We start from the raw sequence: 17,650 nt of genomic DNA on the forward strand, positions 1-17,650 counted from the left end.
AATTTAAAACTGGCAAGGGTTTTTTTTTTTTCCCTGCGAGTCAGCTGTATTCTTTACTGATTCTTATTTTTGATAGGTAATCCCTTTTATGGCCTACATATATATGTATATATCCTCTCACAAATGTCTTTAAAGGCTTTAAAACACATGTCCCTGTGCTCAGGATAGTGAAGAAATGAAAGCAAGTCCTCAATCAAGCATTTTGGTCTCATATTTATTGTGTGATTTCTAAATTCCATCCCCCTGAACAGGCCTAATGTAGACAGAAGCCAAATATGAATCATTTTTCCCTTACTATTTTTGCCCAAACACCTTTTCTGTTACAACCCAGGCACCATTAAACCACGAATGGAAACCTGCATTTATGCCGCAGAAACTGCTTGGACCCTTACAGTTCACATGGAAATCTTAGATATGACTTCTTTTTCGAAGAAGAAAATGCACTTTTAATATTACACAGTTTTGAGGCATATTTTACATATCCAGAGTAACCCCCAGGTATCTGAATTTATACCTAAATTCTGTGACCTACAATATAAATTCCCATGTTCCTAAAATACTGCTGCTTTCTGGAATAGAAATGGAACTCCAGGCAAGCCATGGCCCTGACTGGTCGTGATGGGACGTGGTGGATCCCAATGCCATGTTCCAGGACATGGTCCCAGCTTGGAACCTCGTGCCTTCAGATGTCAATTACAGCTACAGATTTGATACCTTTATGTTTCCTCTCCTTAGTTTTCTTTTTTGCAAATATCCATTCAAATGAAAAGCAAAAGTTCAACAAAGTCTCAGCTGAGATCTGAGTCAGATAGATGGTGAAATCACTTCAGCTCACCGAACTAAATATCGATAAACCAGTGTCCATTCGGCTCAACTCTTTATCCTACACTGGAGATTCACAGAGTCTGAATCTAGAAGTGTGGCATAAGAAGGGCCTACGAATACCCCAACATCCCTCCCTGCCCTCACATCTTGTCCCCTCTGAATGAACAGATCTTCAGAGAGTGAGTTCTTTAAGTGAAAAGCAGATCGTCTCCAGGCTTCTTTCTCTTGGCCTGAATGGAGAAGGTGCGTTCATTTGTTTCTCACAGCCGTGCCCCACTCCCAAACCCAAACACACAGTCATTAGAGAAATGAAGGGAAAATCCAACGGACTGATCAAATTCAGCTGGAACCCTAATACTACACCAGCGACAACTGAGGAACAGCAGGGCCCGTCCTGGCAACAAACACTGAGACACGGAGAAACCGGACGGGCCGAATGTTTTGTTCCTATCAGGACCGCGAGTGTTTCTATGGAAAGAGCTAGTTTGTGCACTGTACAGTTCCACTTTCTGGAACAAGTGCTCTTAGGTTAAAAATAAGGAGCCAGGCTTCCCTGGTGGCGCAGTGGTTGAGAGTCCGCCTACCGATGCAGGGGACACGGGTTCGTGCCCCGGTCCGGGAGGATCCCACATGCCGCGGAGCGGCTGGGCCCGTGAGCCATGGCCGCTGAGCCTGCGCGTCCGGAGCCTGTGCTCCGCAACGGAAGAGGCCACGACAGTGAGAGGCCCGCGTACCGCAAAATAAATAAATAAATAAACTAAAAATAAGGAGCCACCTGAGTCATCAGGATTGCTTTAAGAACACTAGCTCCTCCAAACTGGCTTTGAAAAATTCTCAAATTTTTAACCAATAATGTGAAAATATTCCTATCATAAGGTCTGCCTTGGGAATCCAAAGCCATGTTCCTAAAGGGAAAGGAATAAGCAGTTGTTTGGGTACATTTCACATGACCTAGAGTTGAAAACACAAAACTAGTCACCATGATAGTGGCGGTCTGGTCTAGAGAATTCTCTAGAAATCACACCACTGCTTGGAATTGTAAGTTCCACTTCCATAAACTTCCTTTAAATCTGAATGTACGTGAAACCCTCATTGTCCAGAACATTTACTGCATTTTGACGATCTCCCAACTCTGAGAAACAATCTCGAATCTAGATATACAAGGAAATACATAAGTGCATCAACTTCTCTCCACTTAGAAGTGGCAAAGCCCAGGAGCTTTTGCACAGGGTAGGAAAGCTAAACTTCGCAGGATGGAATGATTTCAGAAATGGGAGCTGGGAGATTGACATCTAAGGGTGGGGCAGCAGAAGGAAAAGACAGAACACTGAACGTGGTACTAAAATAATGAAAGCCTTGGAGTGGGAGAGAAGGGAAGGATGCGTTTTTCTGCGCTAACACTGCCATTAGAAGTGATGCCTTCTCTTCCACGCACTGGTGGGTGAACGGGGGGGGCATGATGCTTTCCTGCATGTGGGACACCCTTCTCCAATGATGCTTGTCATGGAGGTGGCCACATGGAGAGTCCCTGGACAGAAACTCAAAGCCACTGTGCTCTGACTGTGGTCCTCATTACTCAGGTTTTGGAACATTAACGTTGGTTCTAGATTTAGTTCTTGGCAAAGATCTGCTTGTTGTTGCTCCCTTCCCAAGTCTACGCTGTTCTAATCATGTGTCTCATTTAGAGGCAATCTGAAAAAACACACAGAAAAGGCAACTGGAATAAAATCCCTGACCTGGTGCTGGGTAGCTATGTTCCTGACACCTGATGACCATGACCCTCCCTAACTGTCACATGTATACCAGGAGCGGGGATCGTAGGGTTGTCCTGACCACACTACAAGGGGTATTGAGTCTAACGTCTTGCAAGATGTGGCTGGCACTTGTAGGACCACAGCTGAGTAGGTTACAAGTCAGGAACTCACTCACCTTCCAGTCAAGCCTTAACTGTAAGCAATTTCAGTGACTGGAGGCCAAATATGATTACCCCACGGGGACTGGAGCCAGGCACTGCCACCACATCAGGGGACCAGATCCAGACTGCCAAACACAGGGTGCTGTAATCAACGACTTGGCAACAACAAGAACGCTTCAAGGATGTTTTGTTGTTGTTGTTGTTGTTGTTGTTTGGGTTTTTTTGCGGTACGCGGGCCTCTCACTGTTGTGGCCTCTCCCCGTTGCGGAGCACAGGCTCTGGACACGCAGGCTCAGCGGCCATGGCTCACGGGCCCAGCCGCTCCGCGGCATGTGGGATCCTCCCGGACTGGGGCACGAACCCGTGTCCCCTGCATCGGCAGGCGGACTCTCAACCACTGCGCCACCAGGGAAGCCCCTTCAAGGATGTTTTTAAGCAGGAGAAGGTACAATGAAAGCACCGAACTGATTATCAAAAATTGAGATCCATCTTCTAAGTGGTCGACCATAAAGCGAGCCCCAGAGAACTCTCTCAGGGGACGTTCTTCCCTGACCCCTAAGAAATTTGCCATTATACAACTTTCCGCCCTGATCCCTGCTCCCCCTGGACTGAGAAAGCCCTTCCTCAACGTATGGGCAGCCGGAATTCCAGCATCCCTCAGGGCCCAGCTCCAATGCCATTTTCTCCAACACCTAAGAACAGGACACATCACAGGGGGTTCCAAGACCACAAGCCCTTTCCAATGACCGTGAAGGCCCAGGAAGCATAAGCCGAGCTTGGAATGATGATGTATGAGGTGACTGTGCCCTGCCTCCGTCAGATCCCTAAAGATATGCGTGTCTAGATGCCCTTTCTCCTCTTAAGTTAAGGGGAAACATCCCATGGCTCACACCAGGACGAGGGCCTTGGGGAAGGGAGCCAGGAACACAGCAGTTGGCCCGGAGCTGACTGGGCCCCAGGACTCTGTCCACTCGCCCACTCGCAGGGGTGAAGGCCAAAGAGCAAGCGTGACCAAAGCAGACCCCGTTTACTCATTCAATAAATATTCACCAGGTACTCAGCTCCTGGAATTATAGCAATGACCTAAACAGACAAAAACCCCTGCCCCTCATGGGCTTCCCATTCTCGCAGGGAAAGACGATAAAAAAGCAAACACGTAAGTACAGAACAGGTTGGGTGATTACATTTGCTGGGAGAATCAGGGTGATGGGGGTGGGGATGGGAGTGCAGCTTTATTCAGGATCATCAGAGAAGCGTCTCTGACACAGTGACCAGAAGGAGAGCAGAGGTCACGTGACCATTTGAGGCCAAGCATTCCATTGCAGGCAGAGGAAACAGCGAGGGAGGGCAGAGGGCACTGTATTAGTTTCCTCTTGTTTCTGTAACAAATTACCACAAACGTGGTGGCTTAAAACAACACACACGTGATTACCTTGCAGTTCCAGATGTCAGACGCCAAAAATGGGCAAGCAGGGCTGGGATCCTCTGGAGGCTTCGGGAAGAAGCCATTTCGCAGCTGTTTCCAAGGGCTGCCCACATTCCTTGGCTCGAGGCCCTGCCACCCTCACATCTCCTTCTCTGCTTCTCCTTCTTATAGGGACCCTTGTGATTACACTGAGCCTCTCTAGATAATCCAGGGTCATCTCCCCATCTCGAGATCTCTAGCTTGAGGCCATGTGCAAAGTTCCTTCTGCCATGGAAGGCACAGAGTCACAGGTTTGGGGATTAGGCCATCTGGGGCAGCATTATTCTGCCAACTCCAAGCACTAAATCAGGAACGCGCCTGGACGGTATGAGGCCTGGCATGCAGGGGGGCCAACGTGGCTGGACAAGGCTAACGCCCTGAGTCCGTGGAAGACCTGCTCCTGAGCCCTTGATGTCCACACACAGTAGGGATTTCGGAGCAAGATAAGAAGCTCAAGAGTAAGGTTTCTCGAAGGCAAAAAGAAACTCTGGGCCACCCACATCTTTGCTGTGGGGACCGTCCGGCGCATTGTGGGTTGTTTAGCAGCGTCCTTGGGCTCCCGCCCGGGATGTCAGCAGTACCCTCTCTCCAGTTATGAGAAACAAAAACATCCCCCTGGGGTGGGGGTGGGGGGCGCAAAACCCACCCGCACCCCTTAGTGGATGATGGGATCTAACATGTTTTGAAAGGAGCACTTGTCTGAAAAAAAATTCAGACCTGGCAATTTAACTAACCAAAAGTCACACAAAATTATGCTCAACTGCACCATGAGTGCAAAAGTGCACCATTCTCAACAGGGAAAAAGCACGTGACAAGTGACAGAACATCTATGCCCATCACTCCAGAAAAATATACAAAGAATCGTGGTATTTAACGATGAGGAGGAGATACAGAAATCAGGGCTCTCAACTGCCATTGGTGGCAGTGTAAAGTGTGTAAGTTACTTTGGAAGACGATTCACTGGTATCTATCCGAACTTTGAATGGACATGTCTTTAGACCCATACGTTTCCTTGCTATGTATCTGTCGAAGGAAACAGCCATCTCTGCAAGGCTGGGGACTATAAATAGATGTGCACCATTTGTGAAAAGGAAAAACTGGAATCATCTAGATGTCCATCCGTAGAGGATGGCTATAACCATTGTGAAAGCTATGCATCATATACTGTATTTAACTATATTCAGCTTAATTTATTTCAATGTTTAGGTAAAAACTGGAAGGTTTCATAGCAAATCATTAATGGTGAGAGGTAGGATTAGAGAGGAGGATAAGATGGGAGGTCTCCAGTGATTGCACCTTTGACAAAAACAATGTATTCATGTATTATTTATGTGTACATAGATGTACAAGCATATATGTGCATGTTTCTGAACCCTGTGTGTCTAACATATATGTACTGTGTGCGCTCACACACACACACACCCCAGATACCGCCTGCGGTATCCCCACCCCCAGGCAGAACCACTGGCACCCTCACATATTTATGTTAGCTGTGGGGGAGTTTATCTCCCAACAGGTTAAAGACTATATATATATATATATATATATATATATATTTTTTTTTTTTTTGGTCGAGCTGCACGGCATGTGGGATGTTAGTTCCCTGACTAGGGACTGAACCCGGGCCCCTGCATTGGAAGCACGGAGTCTTAACCACTGGACCGCCAGGGAAGTCCCAAAGACCATATGTCTTTATGACATCACATAAACCACAGAATTTCTTTGCAATACCTGGAACAGGGCAGGTGCTGGGCAGAAGTATAATCTCCCAGCCTTGCAGCAGCTTCTGTGCCCACTGCTGCGGGATGTGTGTGAAGCTCCTGGGGTCACCCATACAGATCTGCCCGGCTAAGACGGCACAATCCTCCAGCACAGGGCAGGGGCCCTCGGCCTCAGCACCAGTGACGTCTGGACGACTCTCTTTTGGGGGCCGTCCTGTGCGCTGTAGTATGCTGAGCAGCATCCCTGGTCTCTACCCACTAGATGCCAGGAGCACCCACCCCAGAGCTGTGACAACTAACAACGTCTCTAGACATGGCCAGAAGTCCACCGGGGCCGGGTGTGAAGTCGGGCCGTCGCACCCCTCCCCCATTCCCCGCCCCACAATTGGGAACCATTGTGCTAGTGGGAAAAGAACAAGGCAGTGCTTGTGTCAGCCAACCCAGGACCCCAGGACGTCTTTACAACGCATCTCTGATTTCTAAATGCGGCCAACGCAGCCCAGAAAGGCGTTTCTGAGAAGCCCCTACTGTCCCACAAAGGTTGAAGCGCTGGGGACAGGACCCTCCTCTGCAGCTGCATCGCATTTCCTAACAAGGTTCTGGTGACCTTGAAATACTCCTTCCATTTAGAAGATACTGATGAAGTGCAGTGTCCTCCCCTGCATAATTTTCTTAAATAATGGACTTTCAGCCCAAATGTATTATTTCGATATTTAAAAAGTTACTCACTCTGTACCGACATCATCTCTGGAAAACAAAGAAATCACTTGCTGTGGTTGGTAAATGTCACAGCAGAACAGTAACGATTATGTCAAGTGTAGCAACCGTCAATCTTCTGTAGTTTAATACAACACAGCAAATTCCGATACCCACACAGTGCAGCAGAAACATGCAGGAAGGAGCCGAGGAATATTGAGGAGAGACAAGAGCGGCTGACAAACGCCAGCCAGCGAGCTCCTGAGAAGGGATGCGTGAGGCCGGGGAAGCAGGCGCCGAGGGAAGCGGTCTGCGTGGAAGTGCAGTGCCTGCCTTGAGCGCATCAAGGACATCATGAAGAGCAAGAGCCGGGAGGACCGGGCAGAGGTGCTTTGGGCAGAGGCCGCAGCAGCTCAAGCCGGCCCTCCAGCAGGCAGTCAGATGATCTGCTTCTGTTGCTATTTTTACATTTGCTAAAAAGGTAACAAAGCGGATTTCCAGACATCCCTGAATGATACACCATACTGAGCGGCCCGCCTATTTCGCTTCCAGAACCATGCCCTCCCCCTGCCCGCCCCCTGCGTGACATTCGCTCCTCCTCCCCGCGCCCCCAGACAGCAGTTCGTATGTGACTAAAGAAAGGTTTTTGTGAAGCGTTCCATATTTTTTAAGAAGAATAAAAAAAAACAAAACTTTTTGGAAAAAATAGGCTTCACAGCTTTCCGAAGCACATATTTTGAAATAATTTGGTTTTAAGACTCTTTCCAGAAGGCACAAAAGAGAGAAAGTCCCTAAAAAAAGAACATGAAAGCTAGGGCAGGGTCAGAATACTGAACACGGTGCACACGGGGAGAAAGGTGACAGGCTAAAGACACTGTGCCTGCGAGGCCGGCAGCCCTCCTGGCAGTGCTGCCCATGAACCCTGGCTGAGACCGGGAGGGAGGGAGGGAAGGAGGGAGGGAGGGAAAGACACATTTTGAAAATGCACACACAAGGTCAAGTCCCGATTTTCAGAAGGCGGGTGATGGACAACACAGGTCAACAGAAGCGACTGAGCGTCAATTCTCTCCATCAAAATGATGTAGATTAGGTACCGCTATCACCCGTTGACCTAATCCTTTCTAAACTGTCTTTTAACCCAAGATACGTGGCTTTTTCTGTTAACCTATGGAATAAGCAGCCACATATTCAAAAACCAGGTTTGCTTAAGCTGGTCTGAGGGACTGATGCTCAGTCGGAAGGCAGGGAGGGGGTTCTGAACTACCTGAGAGGATAAGGAGAGCCGGAAAAGTCTCTGTTTTTATTAAATCCCATCTTCATAACTGTTTGCAATATTGAGAGTTTCACATTTTAATGCACATGAAATTTTGTCACATGTATTCAGAAGCTACGCATAAATGAAGAACCTTAATTCTGTACTATCAGACACTGCTTTCTGCTAAGAAGTGGATAAATCACAGGCTGGAACTCCGCGAAACCACTTTCCACAGGAGAAAGGAAGTAAGCAGGAGGCAAGGTTTGAAAAAGGAGCTTCTTACCTCTTTCTGGCTTCCTCATACTGCCAGTTAAGCCTGACTCGGTCCACGAGCCTTGTTTTATCATCAAAGACGAACTTTGTGGAACAGAAGAAAGAAAGAAAATGGGGGAGACACATTAAAAACATATTTTCAAAATAGAAAATTCACTTAAACTTCCAGCAACAATGAAGAATATTTTAATTCGCCTTCCAATTTCCATTTTGCAAAGGTCTAGAAGGAAACACACCAAATTACAGCCGCCACCTCTGGTCAGTGGAGGTTGCGAGTGGGGCTGGGAACACTTTTGCTGTCCCAACACTGGTGGGGTTTTTTTTTTTAAACCAGTGGAAGTATATTCATCTATTGTGTGATTCCAAGCAACAACAACAAATTAAGTTTTAAAAGAAATAGGGAATTCCTCAAAGTTGATAGAAAAGCAAAAAAAATCATCCCGCCTAGTGTAGTCTATGCTCTCACTCCTCAATCAACACAAAACAATGGTGTTCTCCTAAAAAGTCACAAGATCCGAAGAAGACGGACTAGCTGTGTGAGGTGTCGGCTACGGGACTCCTTCGACTGCTATGCAGCCCGTTAAAGAATCAAAGGTGAAAGGACGGAAGGAAGGCACGGAAAAGCCTGGGACTGGCCGCCTCGCCTCAGGAGTCAAGAGTTGAAACGAGGAGCTCTGATGCGATCACTAGTTGCACCTAAATATTTTCATACCATTTACACTGAAGCCAACAAATTCCCAAACAAAACAAACAAGACCTGTATGAGAGGTAACTGCAGCTCACCTTGGTTACTTCTTCCTTCATTCCTGGAAATATACGACTCTAGTTTCAATAAATCGGCTCCATCTGTAGATCTGACCTTACTCGGCCATACCTTACGGCCACTACTAAGTCTTTATTTTTTTAAATGACCTCGTGTCGACAAATATTTGGAAATATTCTACTTGTATGACTGGCAATGAATTCACTGATACGAGTTTTGAGACAGGTCAATGGGGAATTTCCTTATATCTTTATCGCCCTGAATGGCAAGAAGAAATGCCTTATACGAGACTATAAGCATTCGCCAGTGAGATGTGTCACGATTTTACACATTTCAGCAGCCTCACCCAAGGCCTCTCTCCACAGTGTCCTCAATGTAAATGCATTTAGGCTGCAGCACCGCATCTGCAGAAACTCTCTACACTGGATATGAGCTACTTGTCACCTTGTCACCTTGTTCATTAGAGACCCCTAAAGCCGGCTCATCATCAAGACAAATAAATGTCATTTCTTAAACATCTTCTCAATGCTATTTATGAACCTCTAAGCTCTGATTTTGCACTCTTCTGTGAGAATGAAATGGACATTTTAATAAAAAAAAAAAAGCCTACAGCCAAACGGATCCAACAGGTTCCTGCTTCATGGATCCTACATAGCCCTACGACATGTACCCCAACTGCTAAATTCCAACATTAGGCTTGTACTGCTTACAAATCTGTGCTTGCAAAGCCGTGGGCTCCAAAAGCATGTTTGATTACATCAATGCCCATCCCACAAAACTAACTCAAAGTGATAACTACATGAGGTAGGCAGACATCTAAGACGGCCCCCAATGGCCTTCACCTCCTGGGATTCATCCCATGTGAAATCCCTCCCCTTTGAGAGTGGGCTAGACCCATGACTTGATTCTAACCAAAAGAATACAACAAAGATGATGGGAAGTCATTTCTGTGATTAGATTACAAAAGACTGTGACTTCCTTCCTGCTGGAGACTCTCTTGGCTTCCACACTGTGACAAAGCAAGCTGCCATGCTAGAGAGGTCTATATGGTAAGGAACAGAAGCCCTCAGTCCAATAACCTGTGAGAAACTGAATCCTGCCAACAATCATGTAAGCCTGAAAGTGGACCCTTCCCAGTCAAGCCTTCCCATGAGGCTGCAACCCTGGCTGACACCTTGACTGCAGTTTCTTGAGCGCCCCTGAAGCAGAGGACACAGCCCAGTTTCCTGATCCACAGTATAAATGTGAGATAATAAAAGTGTGCTGTCTTAAAATGCTAGGTTGGGGATGTTTTGTTATGCAGCAATAGCTAACTAATGCAGTTATAGCCTTTTGATATATTTTTCTATAACATGATGTAGTAGAAAACACAGAGGTTTAGGGATCAGAGACATTGATTCAAACCCAGACCTGCCTCTCCCTGGCTACATGACCTTAGGTAACCTGGCACCTTGACCCCCTCGTCTGTCAAAAGAAGATGGAAACCACTACGTAAATTGAGGTAACAGCCATGAAGCTGCCAGGGCCAGCCCCAGTAAACTCATAAACAATGATAATTTACTGCTGAAGTTATTATAGCTGTATAACCAGCCACTCCCCACCTGACATTTTTAGACAGTCTTAGCTAAATCATTACAGAACCTTCGATCTTACCTGTTGCTCTCAAACTAGTTAAGAGTCTCTAAAAATTCTAATTCTAACCTTATGTTGAGCAGCAATGAATTATTCATGGAATTCAGTAAGTATCATACTTTTTTCCTTCTCTCATGCCAAAATCTTTAGGCAAAAATGCCAGACATTTTTGACTTACAGATTCTTCTCTGTTTTAAACCAAGATACCTAGTCAAAAAATGTCCAAGTGTACTTTTGAGAACAATGAGGGGAACACAGCAAATAGGGCAGTTCAGGACATCCAAGACACAGAGGCATTATTTCCTATATTATACACCCCTGAAAGAGGCACTATTTGTCGACATTTTAAAATATCAGCTAATTATTTAAAATCCAGAGTTTTTTAGTCAATGGTTTTCCTTTCTTTTTGTTTCTTTTTATTTATTTAATTTTAGGAAGGCATTCTGCATTCCATTGATATTTCATCTTTACTTAGTAAGCCCTAAGAAAAAGAAGCCATCCAAACTGTTTTTCCATTTCTAACAAATAAATGTAAAACTTCACTCAATGCCATTACAACAGTAGTGTCTTTAAGTATTCACCACCCTGCTTCAAATGATGGTTGCCAATTTTGTTTTTGTGGCTAACTCCAGGCTTTACTAATTATCAAAAGGGGCATTATGAAATTCTTCCAAGTCCCAAACAAAATTAATTTCAATTCAATTCAATTTCCTGACATTCTCTTAGAAGAATAAGAAATAGCATCAAAGTATAAGCCAAGAGTGACACAGCCACAAAGCCTCTGAAAATCACTGGCCTAAGCCAGAGCTCAGCAAACTATGGCCCGAAGGCCAAATCCGGCCCACCACCTCTTTCTGTAAATAAAGTTTTATTGGAATTTTACTGGAACAAGCCCCATCCACCCATTCACATATGGCCAACGGCTGCTTCTGTACTATGACAACACAGCTGAGTAGCTATGGCAGAGACTGCATGGCCAGCAAAGCCTAAAACACTTATTATCTGGACCTTGGCAGAAAAAGTTAGCTGATCCATGCTCTAAAAAGTCATAGGTCTGCCAAGAAACATCTAGACTCAACTCTCAAAAGGATTCTGCCTTTTCTAAGAATGCGAATCACAAGGATAGAGGTAATAAGCCATTCAATTGCCTCCCAGGCCGCTGAACCTTCAAGATGGCTAGAAGTGGAAAACAGTATTCTTTCTTCAAACTTAATGGCACAAAAGCCAAAACATTTTTGAAGGGAAAGTGGAAAATTTAAAGAAATGGGTGACGGCCACACGAAAGCAGTCCTTTTCTCTCTGAGCACACTCAGTTCCTCCCCCTGCCCAGTGAGCGTACCTCGCCGATGACCTCAGTCTGAGACCCAGCATCGCAGAACTGGTGAGGTAAAGACTCGCCCAGCGCGCCCGCACTGGGAGGGAACTCTTGCAGAGGGTCGGTAAGAGAACAGCTATTCCTGAAGCCATCAGTCAGCTTGGCCAGGCTCTGAAACAGAATGAAACAAGAGACTTGAGCAGCGATGGCGATGCTTCTCTTCCCTTTCACAGCGGTCATTTCCTTCCTGTTCCAGGTCGGCAGCTTCATTACTGGAGAGCAGGCCGGCCCCAACTCCATTCTCACGAGATTCAAAAGAAATGTCGATCAGCACATGCACCTTTCATGAAACTCGTAGTAATTTAAATCAGACGGCAACTGAGTCCTCCTGGCAGCATGTGAATAATATAGAGAACTGTGGTACCACTTCTACGGTTTTTTAAACCTTTGTGTTTCCTAAAGAAAAAATAAGCATCCCCTCCAAAAAAGCCAAATTCAAAATAGAGAGTAGAAAGGCAGTTGCCAGGGGCTGGAGGGCTGGGGAAAATGGGGAGATGCTGGTCAAAGGGTACCAAGTCCCAGCTGTAAGGGGAATAAGTCCCTGGATCTCATGAACCTCATGTCCATAGCATGGTGAGTATAGTTAGCAATACTGTAGCGCATGTTTGCAAGTTGCTAAGAGAGTAGATCTTAAAAGTCCTCACCATGTAAAAAGAAAGGTAACCGTGTGACGTGATGGATGTGTTAACTAATTGTGTTAGTTATGTGTTAACTTATTGTGGTAATCATTGTGGTAATCATTTCACAATAGATGTGTATATCAAACCATCATGTACACCTTAAATTTATACAATTTTATTTGTCAAGTGTACCTCAACAGAGCAAAGGGGAGGGGGGAAAGTATTTCCATCCAAAATAGCCTATCAATAAATAAGTCCAACAGAGACGAATGCCGCCTTGAGGTCTTCAGTACCACACAGAAGGTGAAAACAGCTCCCAGACAATATTTACATATTCTTATAACCTGGCTTTTCAGTCACAATGCTACAGGGTCAAAAGTCATCTTATATGGATGTCAGTTTACCAAAAATTAGAGTAAGCATAAATTCTGGTACAGGGAACCCTTTTGGGTAAAAGTTAAAGAGAAATCAGATTTTCTAAGATTTTTAAAAGACCTGTGAAAAGCAACTATACCCCCATAAAAAGAAATCTAAAAAAATAAGAGAAAAACATGGAAAACAATTTTTTAAATAAAAGACTTGTGAATGCATTCACATTCAGCAGATATTCCTGCAGACACTAGACGCCCACGCGCAGTGTACCCCAGGTAGCTGCCTCGGGATCTAGACAAAGGCGTCTTGGAATGGGCCAAGATTGCTACAGTCATATAACAAAGATGAAACAACTTATCTGATTTTACTAGATGAAGACATTGCCTGTGCGTCTCCCTGGAGCATCTCAGAGAAGATGCTGGGGTCTGAAACTTCTTCCAGAAATTCTATCTCCAGCCTCCGTGGTGGGGAACCCACTCGAGGCAACTGGGTGGCTTGGCCAGCTCTGCACTCTCAGAAAGAACGGGGCAGGGACACCAGCTCCACGTCCCGGGCGAGGCCTCCGTGTCCCTGGGGTGAAGTACCACCTGCTTCACCCCAGGGTTTGGGCTTGGATCACATGGGTGATGTCCGCAGAGCACCTCGCCCAGTGCGGCACACAGAGGCCTCGGCAGACGGCCGCTGTTCTCCTTGCTACCAGGCCTCGGAGAAAATCTAACAACTGACCGTTTACCTCTCATGACCTGGAAATACAGGGCATCTGAAAATACAGATTTCTGGGTCCCAACCCCAGACAGTGTAATCCAGGAGACCTGGGGTAGGGTCTGGTAATCTGCAATTGAACGAGCAGCCTAGGGACACTCCAGCCTCACGCCCTTGACGTTAGGAAGCACTGCCGGGCAAGGCAGTCATGTGCGCACCTGTTGCACTCGGCCTACGAGTCTGAGCTTTGCTCCCATGTCCTTCTGTGTCTTACATGCTACAGAATCGAGACAAATGCCTCCCAGCACCAGGTGCTCACTCGGTGTGCTGAGCCGAAAAGAAAAGCCACAACAGAGAGCATCAGATGCATTCCGGCACCGAGCAGGAGCCCGGCATGGGCATCTGAAAAAACTCAGCTGTTTCTAAAAATAACAGAAACTGCAGGAGTTCAAGGGGCAAAAAAATAACGCAATATAAAGCTACAATGAAAAAAAGTCTGTCCTCACGGTGGAATACTATGCAGCCATATCCAGGAAGGAGGGAACTCTGAGTCCAGAGACGGGAAAAGGTACAGGGCATAATGGTTAGGTGCGGAAGCTACCACGGGGCAGCAGGCACAGGCTCGGCTTTCTGCGAGGGCAGCTGGCCACGTGTTCACACTTTCAAGTGTCTGGAAGGGTGAACAAGAAGCTAATGAAAGCAGCTACAGGAGGTGAGAGAATGGGGTGACAGCAACTCTTACAACAGACGTTGAATTATTTTGATTATTTAACAATACAAATGTATCACCCATTGTTGTGGCCTTAATTGTGTCCCCCAACAAGATATGTTGAAGTCCTAACCCCCAGAACCTGGAATGTGTGCTTATTTGGAAGGAAGGCCTGCAGATGGAATCAAGTTAACATGAGGTCATGCTGGATTAGAGCAGGTTCTAATCCAATGATCGCTGTCCTTATAAGAAGAAAAAATTCATACACAGAGACACGGGAAACCACGTGATGACAAAGGCAGAGACTGGAGTGATACGTCTACAAGCCGAGGAACACCAAGGACTGCCAGCAGCCCCCAGGAGCTGGAAGAGGCAAGGAAGGAGCTTCCCCTAGAGCCTTCAGACAGAGCGTGGCCCTGCCGCACCTTGATATCAGACTTCTGTCCTCCAGACTCGGAGAGAATAAACTTGTGTTGTTCTAAGCCACCTGGTTTGTGGTGCTTTGTCATGGCAGCCCTAGTAAACTAATACGCATATTTTTAAATATTTATAAATATGTACACACACATATACAGAAGATATCATATACACATATATATCATACATACATGTATGTCTTTAAAATATGTGTGATTATATAATAAGTATATAATATATATAGTAAATATATATATATATTTTTTTTAATTATTAAATAAAGTTAAGAGATAAGCAGGTGGGCAGACAGACGGACGTGGGCTCTGAAGAGCACCCGGGCCTCTTACTTGCATCAGATCCCGCCTCTCCTTCTCGCCTGTACAAATGGCTTTCTTGATGGTCCTGAGCTCGCTCATTATAGCCTGAGCCTCATCCAGTTTGTAATTGGTGTGAGCACTTGACATCTTACGATCAATCCTGGTTCGAAAAGAAACATGAGTCATTCTATGCGAGATTACAACATTCTATTAAACAGTAACAACCCAAAACTTAAAAGCTTCAGAGAAAGGTGGGAAACAGTTAAAAACAATGTTTTGACAAAGAAAAACAAAGATCCCATAAGACCTTCCTTGTTCGTGGTGAACACCAGATGAGACTGCTGGTGGACGGCTCCCTTTGCTCCAAGAGCATCCTCTGCAGGTGAGGACGTTCCAGGCAGGGTTCCCGTGTTCTCTACTAATGCTCAGGCAACGAGTTCACTGGCTTAAAAATTTCCTGAAATTTTAAATATCCCTCTCTGAGAGCAGGATCATGTCTTATTCGTTTATCCCCAGCATCTGGCTTAGTGGTCAAAAATGTCTATTAAATAAACATACAAATGAAATCTGTGTACAAGAAGAAGAATATATGGGAAACAGCAAAAAGTAGTGAACTTTCAACAGGGACACCCTGTACAAAAGTTGGAAACTCTTATGGCTCCTCTATCTTCCTTTTATTCTGGTTCTAATTTATCACTCTCTCAATCTACTACTCCCCTTCTACTCAAACATCCATTCATCCTTCCTTCATGCTTCGCATTCAAGCTAACTTCCATCCATCCTTCCTTCCAGCCAGCCCACCCCGGGGCGCACAAGGCCTGGTTCTGGGTGGTGGAAGCAGAGCGCTGGCCGAGACTAGGCTTGGCTCCGGCCTACAAAGAGCAGGCAGCCTCCTGTAGCTCGTCCTTGGTCACATCTTCCATACCTAAGTCTTAAGCCTTGGAAGCCCGCGGGGCTGAAGAAGAGACTTTGGTCCAGAAACAGAATGAACTCCTTCTCTGGAAAGTCACCAGATCCACCATGACACAGATTCTAGCTCTAAACTGCTTCCCCCATGTTACCCGAAAATCCAGATGCTTAACGGCCAGCCCAAACGCCCTTGTGTTCCACTCACAAGAGCATCCTGGCATGCTGGTGAGTACAGGTGACACTCCAGCTCTACAGTGGGACCCTGGGCGAGACACTTCACCTCTTTAAACCTCAGTTTCCTCATGCCTCAGATGAGGACACTAAAACTGTCCCTCCCACTTAATGAGAAATGTAAGGAAAGGGCTTACTTAGCAGAGACCTGGCGTATAATGTCTGCACTGATTATAATTACCAGGATAATGCTCAGTCTACTTACTCATGGGAGAAAAAGTAAAAAATGCACCAACTCCGGTACTTTATTATCATTAACAAATTCCTGGCCACAAATGTCACAACTCACAGCAAAACTCAGCACCAGAGCTGATCTGAGCTATCAGCACCACTGGAATGAGAGAACAAGCAGGAAATCATTCCCTCCCTTTGGAATAGGGCTTCAGGGCTCAACAGCACCGCTATGATTGCCATCTGCAACAAACAATATTTATGAAACCTGGTCCCGAGTCCTCTTCCTTGGAGAGCGGATACAGATGCACTGGGGGACCCCACACATTGAATGGTGACACCCCTACATCCCAGCATGACCTGGCCATGTGTTTTTCCATTTCAGCTGTTCTATGGAGAACCAGGAGTCTCTAATGCAAGGCAGGAACAAAGGCCATCCATCTCCCAGCACTGCATCTGTCTAGGAAGTGGCCCAACTTTTCTTGCAGAGAGAATCTAGACTCATTTATGTAATAATATCTCCTTATATCCATCTTCTGATAAAAGGCTTTCCAATACATCTCATTTAATGTCACAAACCACAACCCACATAGGTTGACGAAGTCTGTAGAAAAGGGTTACATCATTTCCATACAAAAAACCAAAGGCCAAAAAAGTGTGATTTCTCTGTAACAGTTAATGACCAATGCCTTTGCTAACCAGGCCTACTGGCTCCTCCAGAATGAGAAATACAGCAAATGGATCGTCACCTGACACTGACACCCACATAGAGAAATGAAACTCTACTGCACTGAACTAAATGTTTTCAATTCCTTAATCATCAGTGCTAATCAAATGGTCAGAGAGTATAGACACACAACCACTGCTAAGGCCGCGACGTAAGATGCTAACCACATCAGCTCCAGCTTCGTACTTAGGTGTTGTGAATTCCTTACAGCTTTTAGCAGCTACAGAGCCTAAGTGCAGCCATCAGTAAAGCCAGGCGCTGCGCCAGCTGCCTGTCAAGGCACCAGCATCTACAATGGGAATGGCCGCTACCTGGAGGAAAACAGGCCCCGATTCCCATCAGGGAGAGGGATCCGCAACCCTGTAATGCCTCGCATCGGCAGACACTGCAAAGCGCGTCGGAGAACTAAAGTTCAACTTTAAGGCCACGGACCCGGGCCCTGACCTCAGCTCCACCCAGGTGGCTCTGAGACCTCGAAAAGGAATGAAGATTGACCAAGAGCAGCTGTTTTCACTCTGTCCCGAGGGTGTCCTGGAGTGGTGAGCTGGAGTAAAG

The 17,650-nt window shown here is 45.9% G+C and overlaps 1 protein-coding gene across 4 annotated transcripts in view; it reads right to left on the reverse strand.

The window, feature by feature from the left end:
- Positions 1-17,650, reverse strand: part of WWC3 (WWC family member 3) — a 122,497-nt gene that overhangs the window by 35,931 nt on the left and 68,916 nt on the right. For all 4 annotated transcript variants that reach the window (XM_060292424.1, XM_060292425.1, XM_060292427.1 and 1 more), the window contains 3 exons: positions 15,088-15,217; positions 11,885-12,031; positions 8,161-8,234 (listed from right to left, as the gene is read on the reverse strand). In XM_060292424.1, coding sequence (XP_060148407.1) covers positions 8,161-8,234; positions 11,885-12,031; positions 15,088-15,217 — 351 coding nt within the window. The remainder of the gene's footprint in view (positions 1-8,160; positions 8,235-11,884; positions 12,032-15,087; positions 15,218-17,650) is intronic.

Source organism: Globicephala melas, chromosome X (assembly GCF_963455315.2).
Source record: "Globicephala melas chromosome X, mGloMel1.2, whole genome shotgun sequence".
Lineage (NCBI taxonomy): Eukaryota > Metazoa > Chordata > Mammalia > Artiodactyla > Delphinidae > Globicephala > Globicephala melas.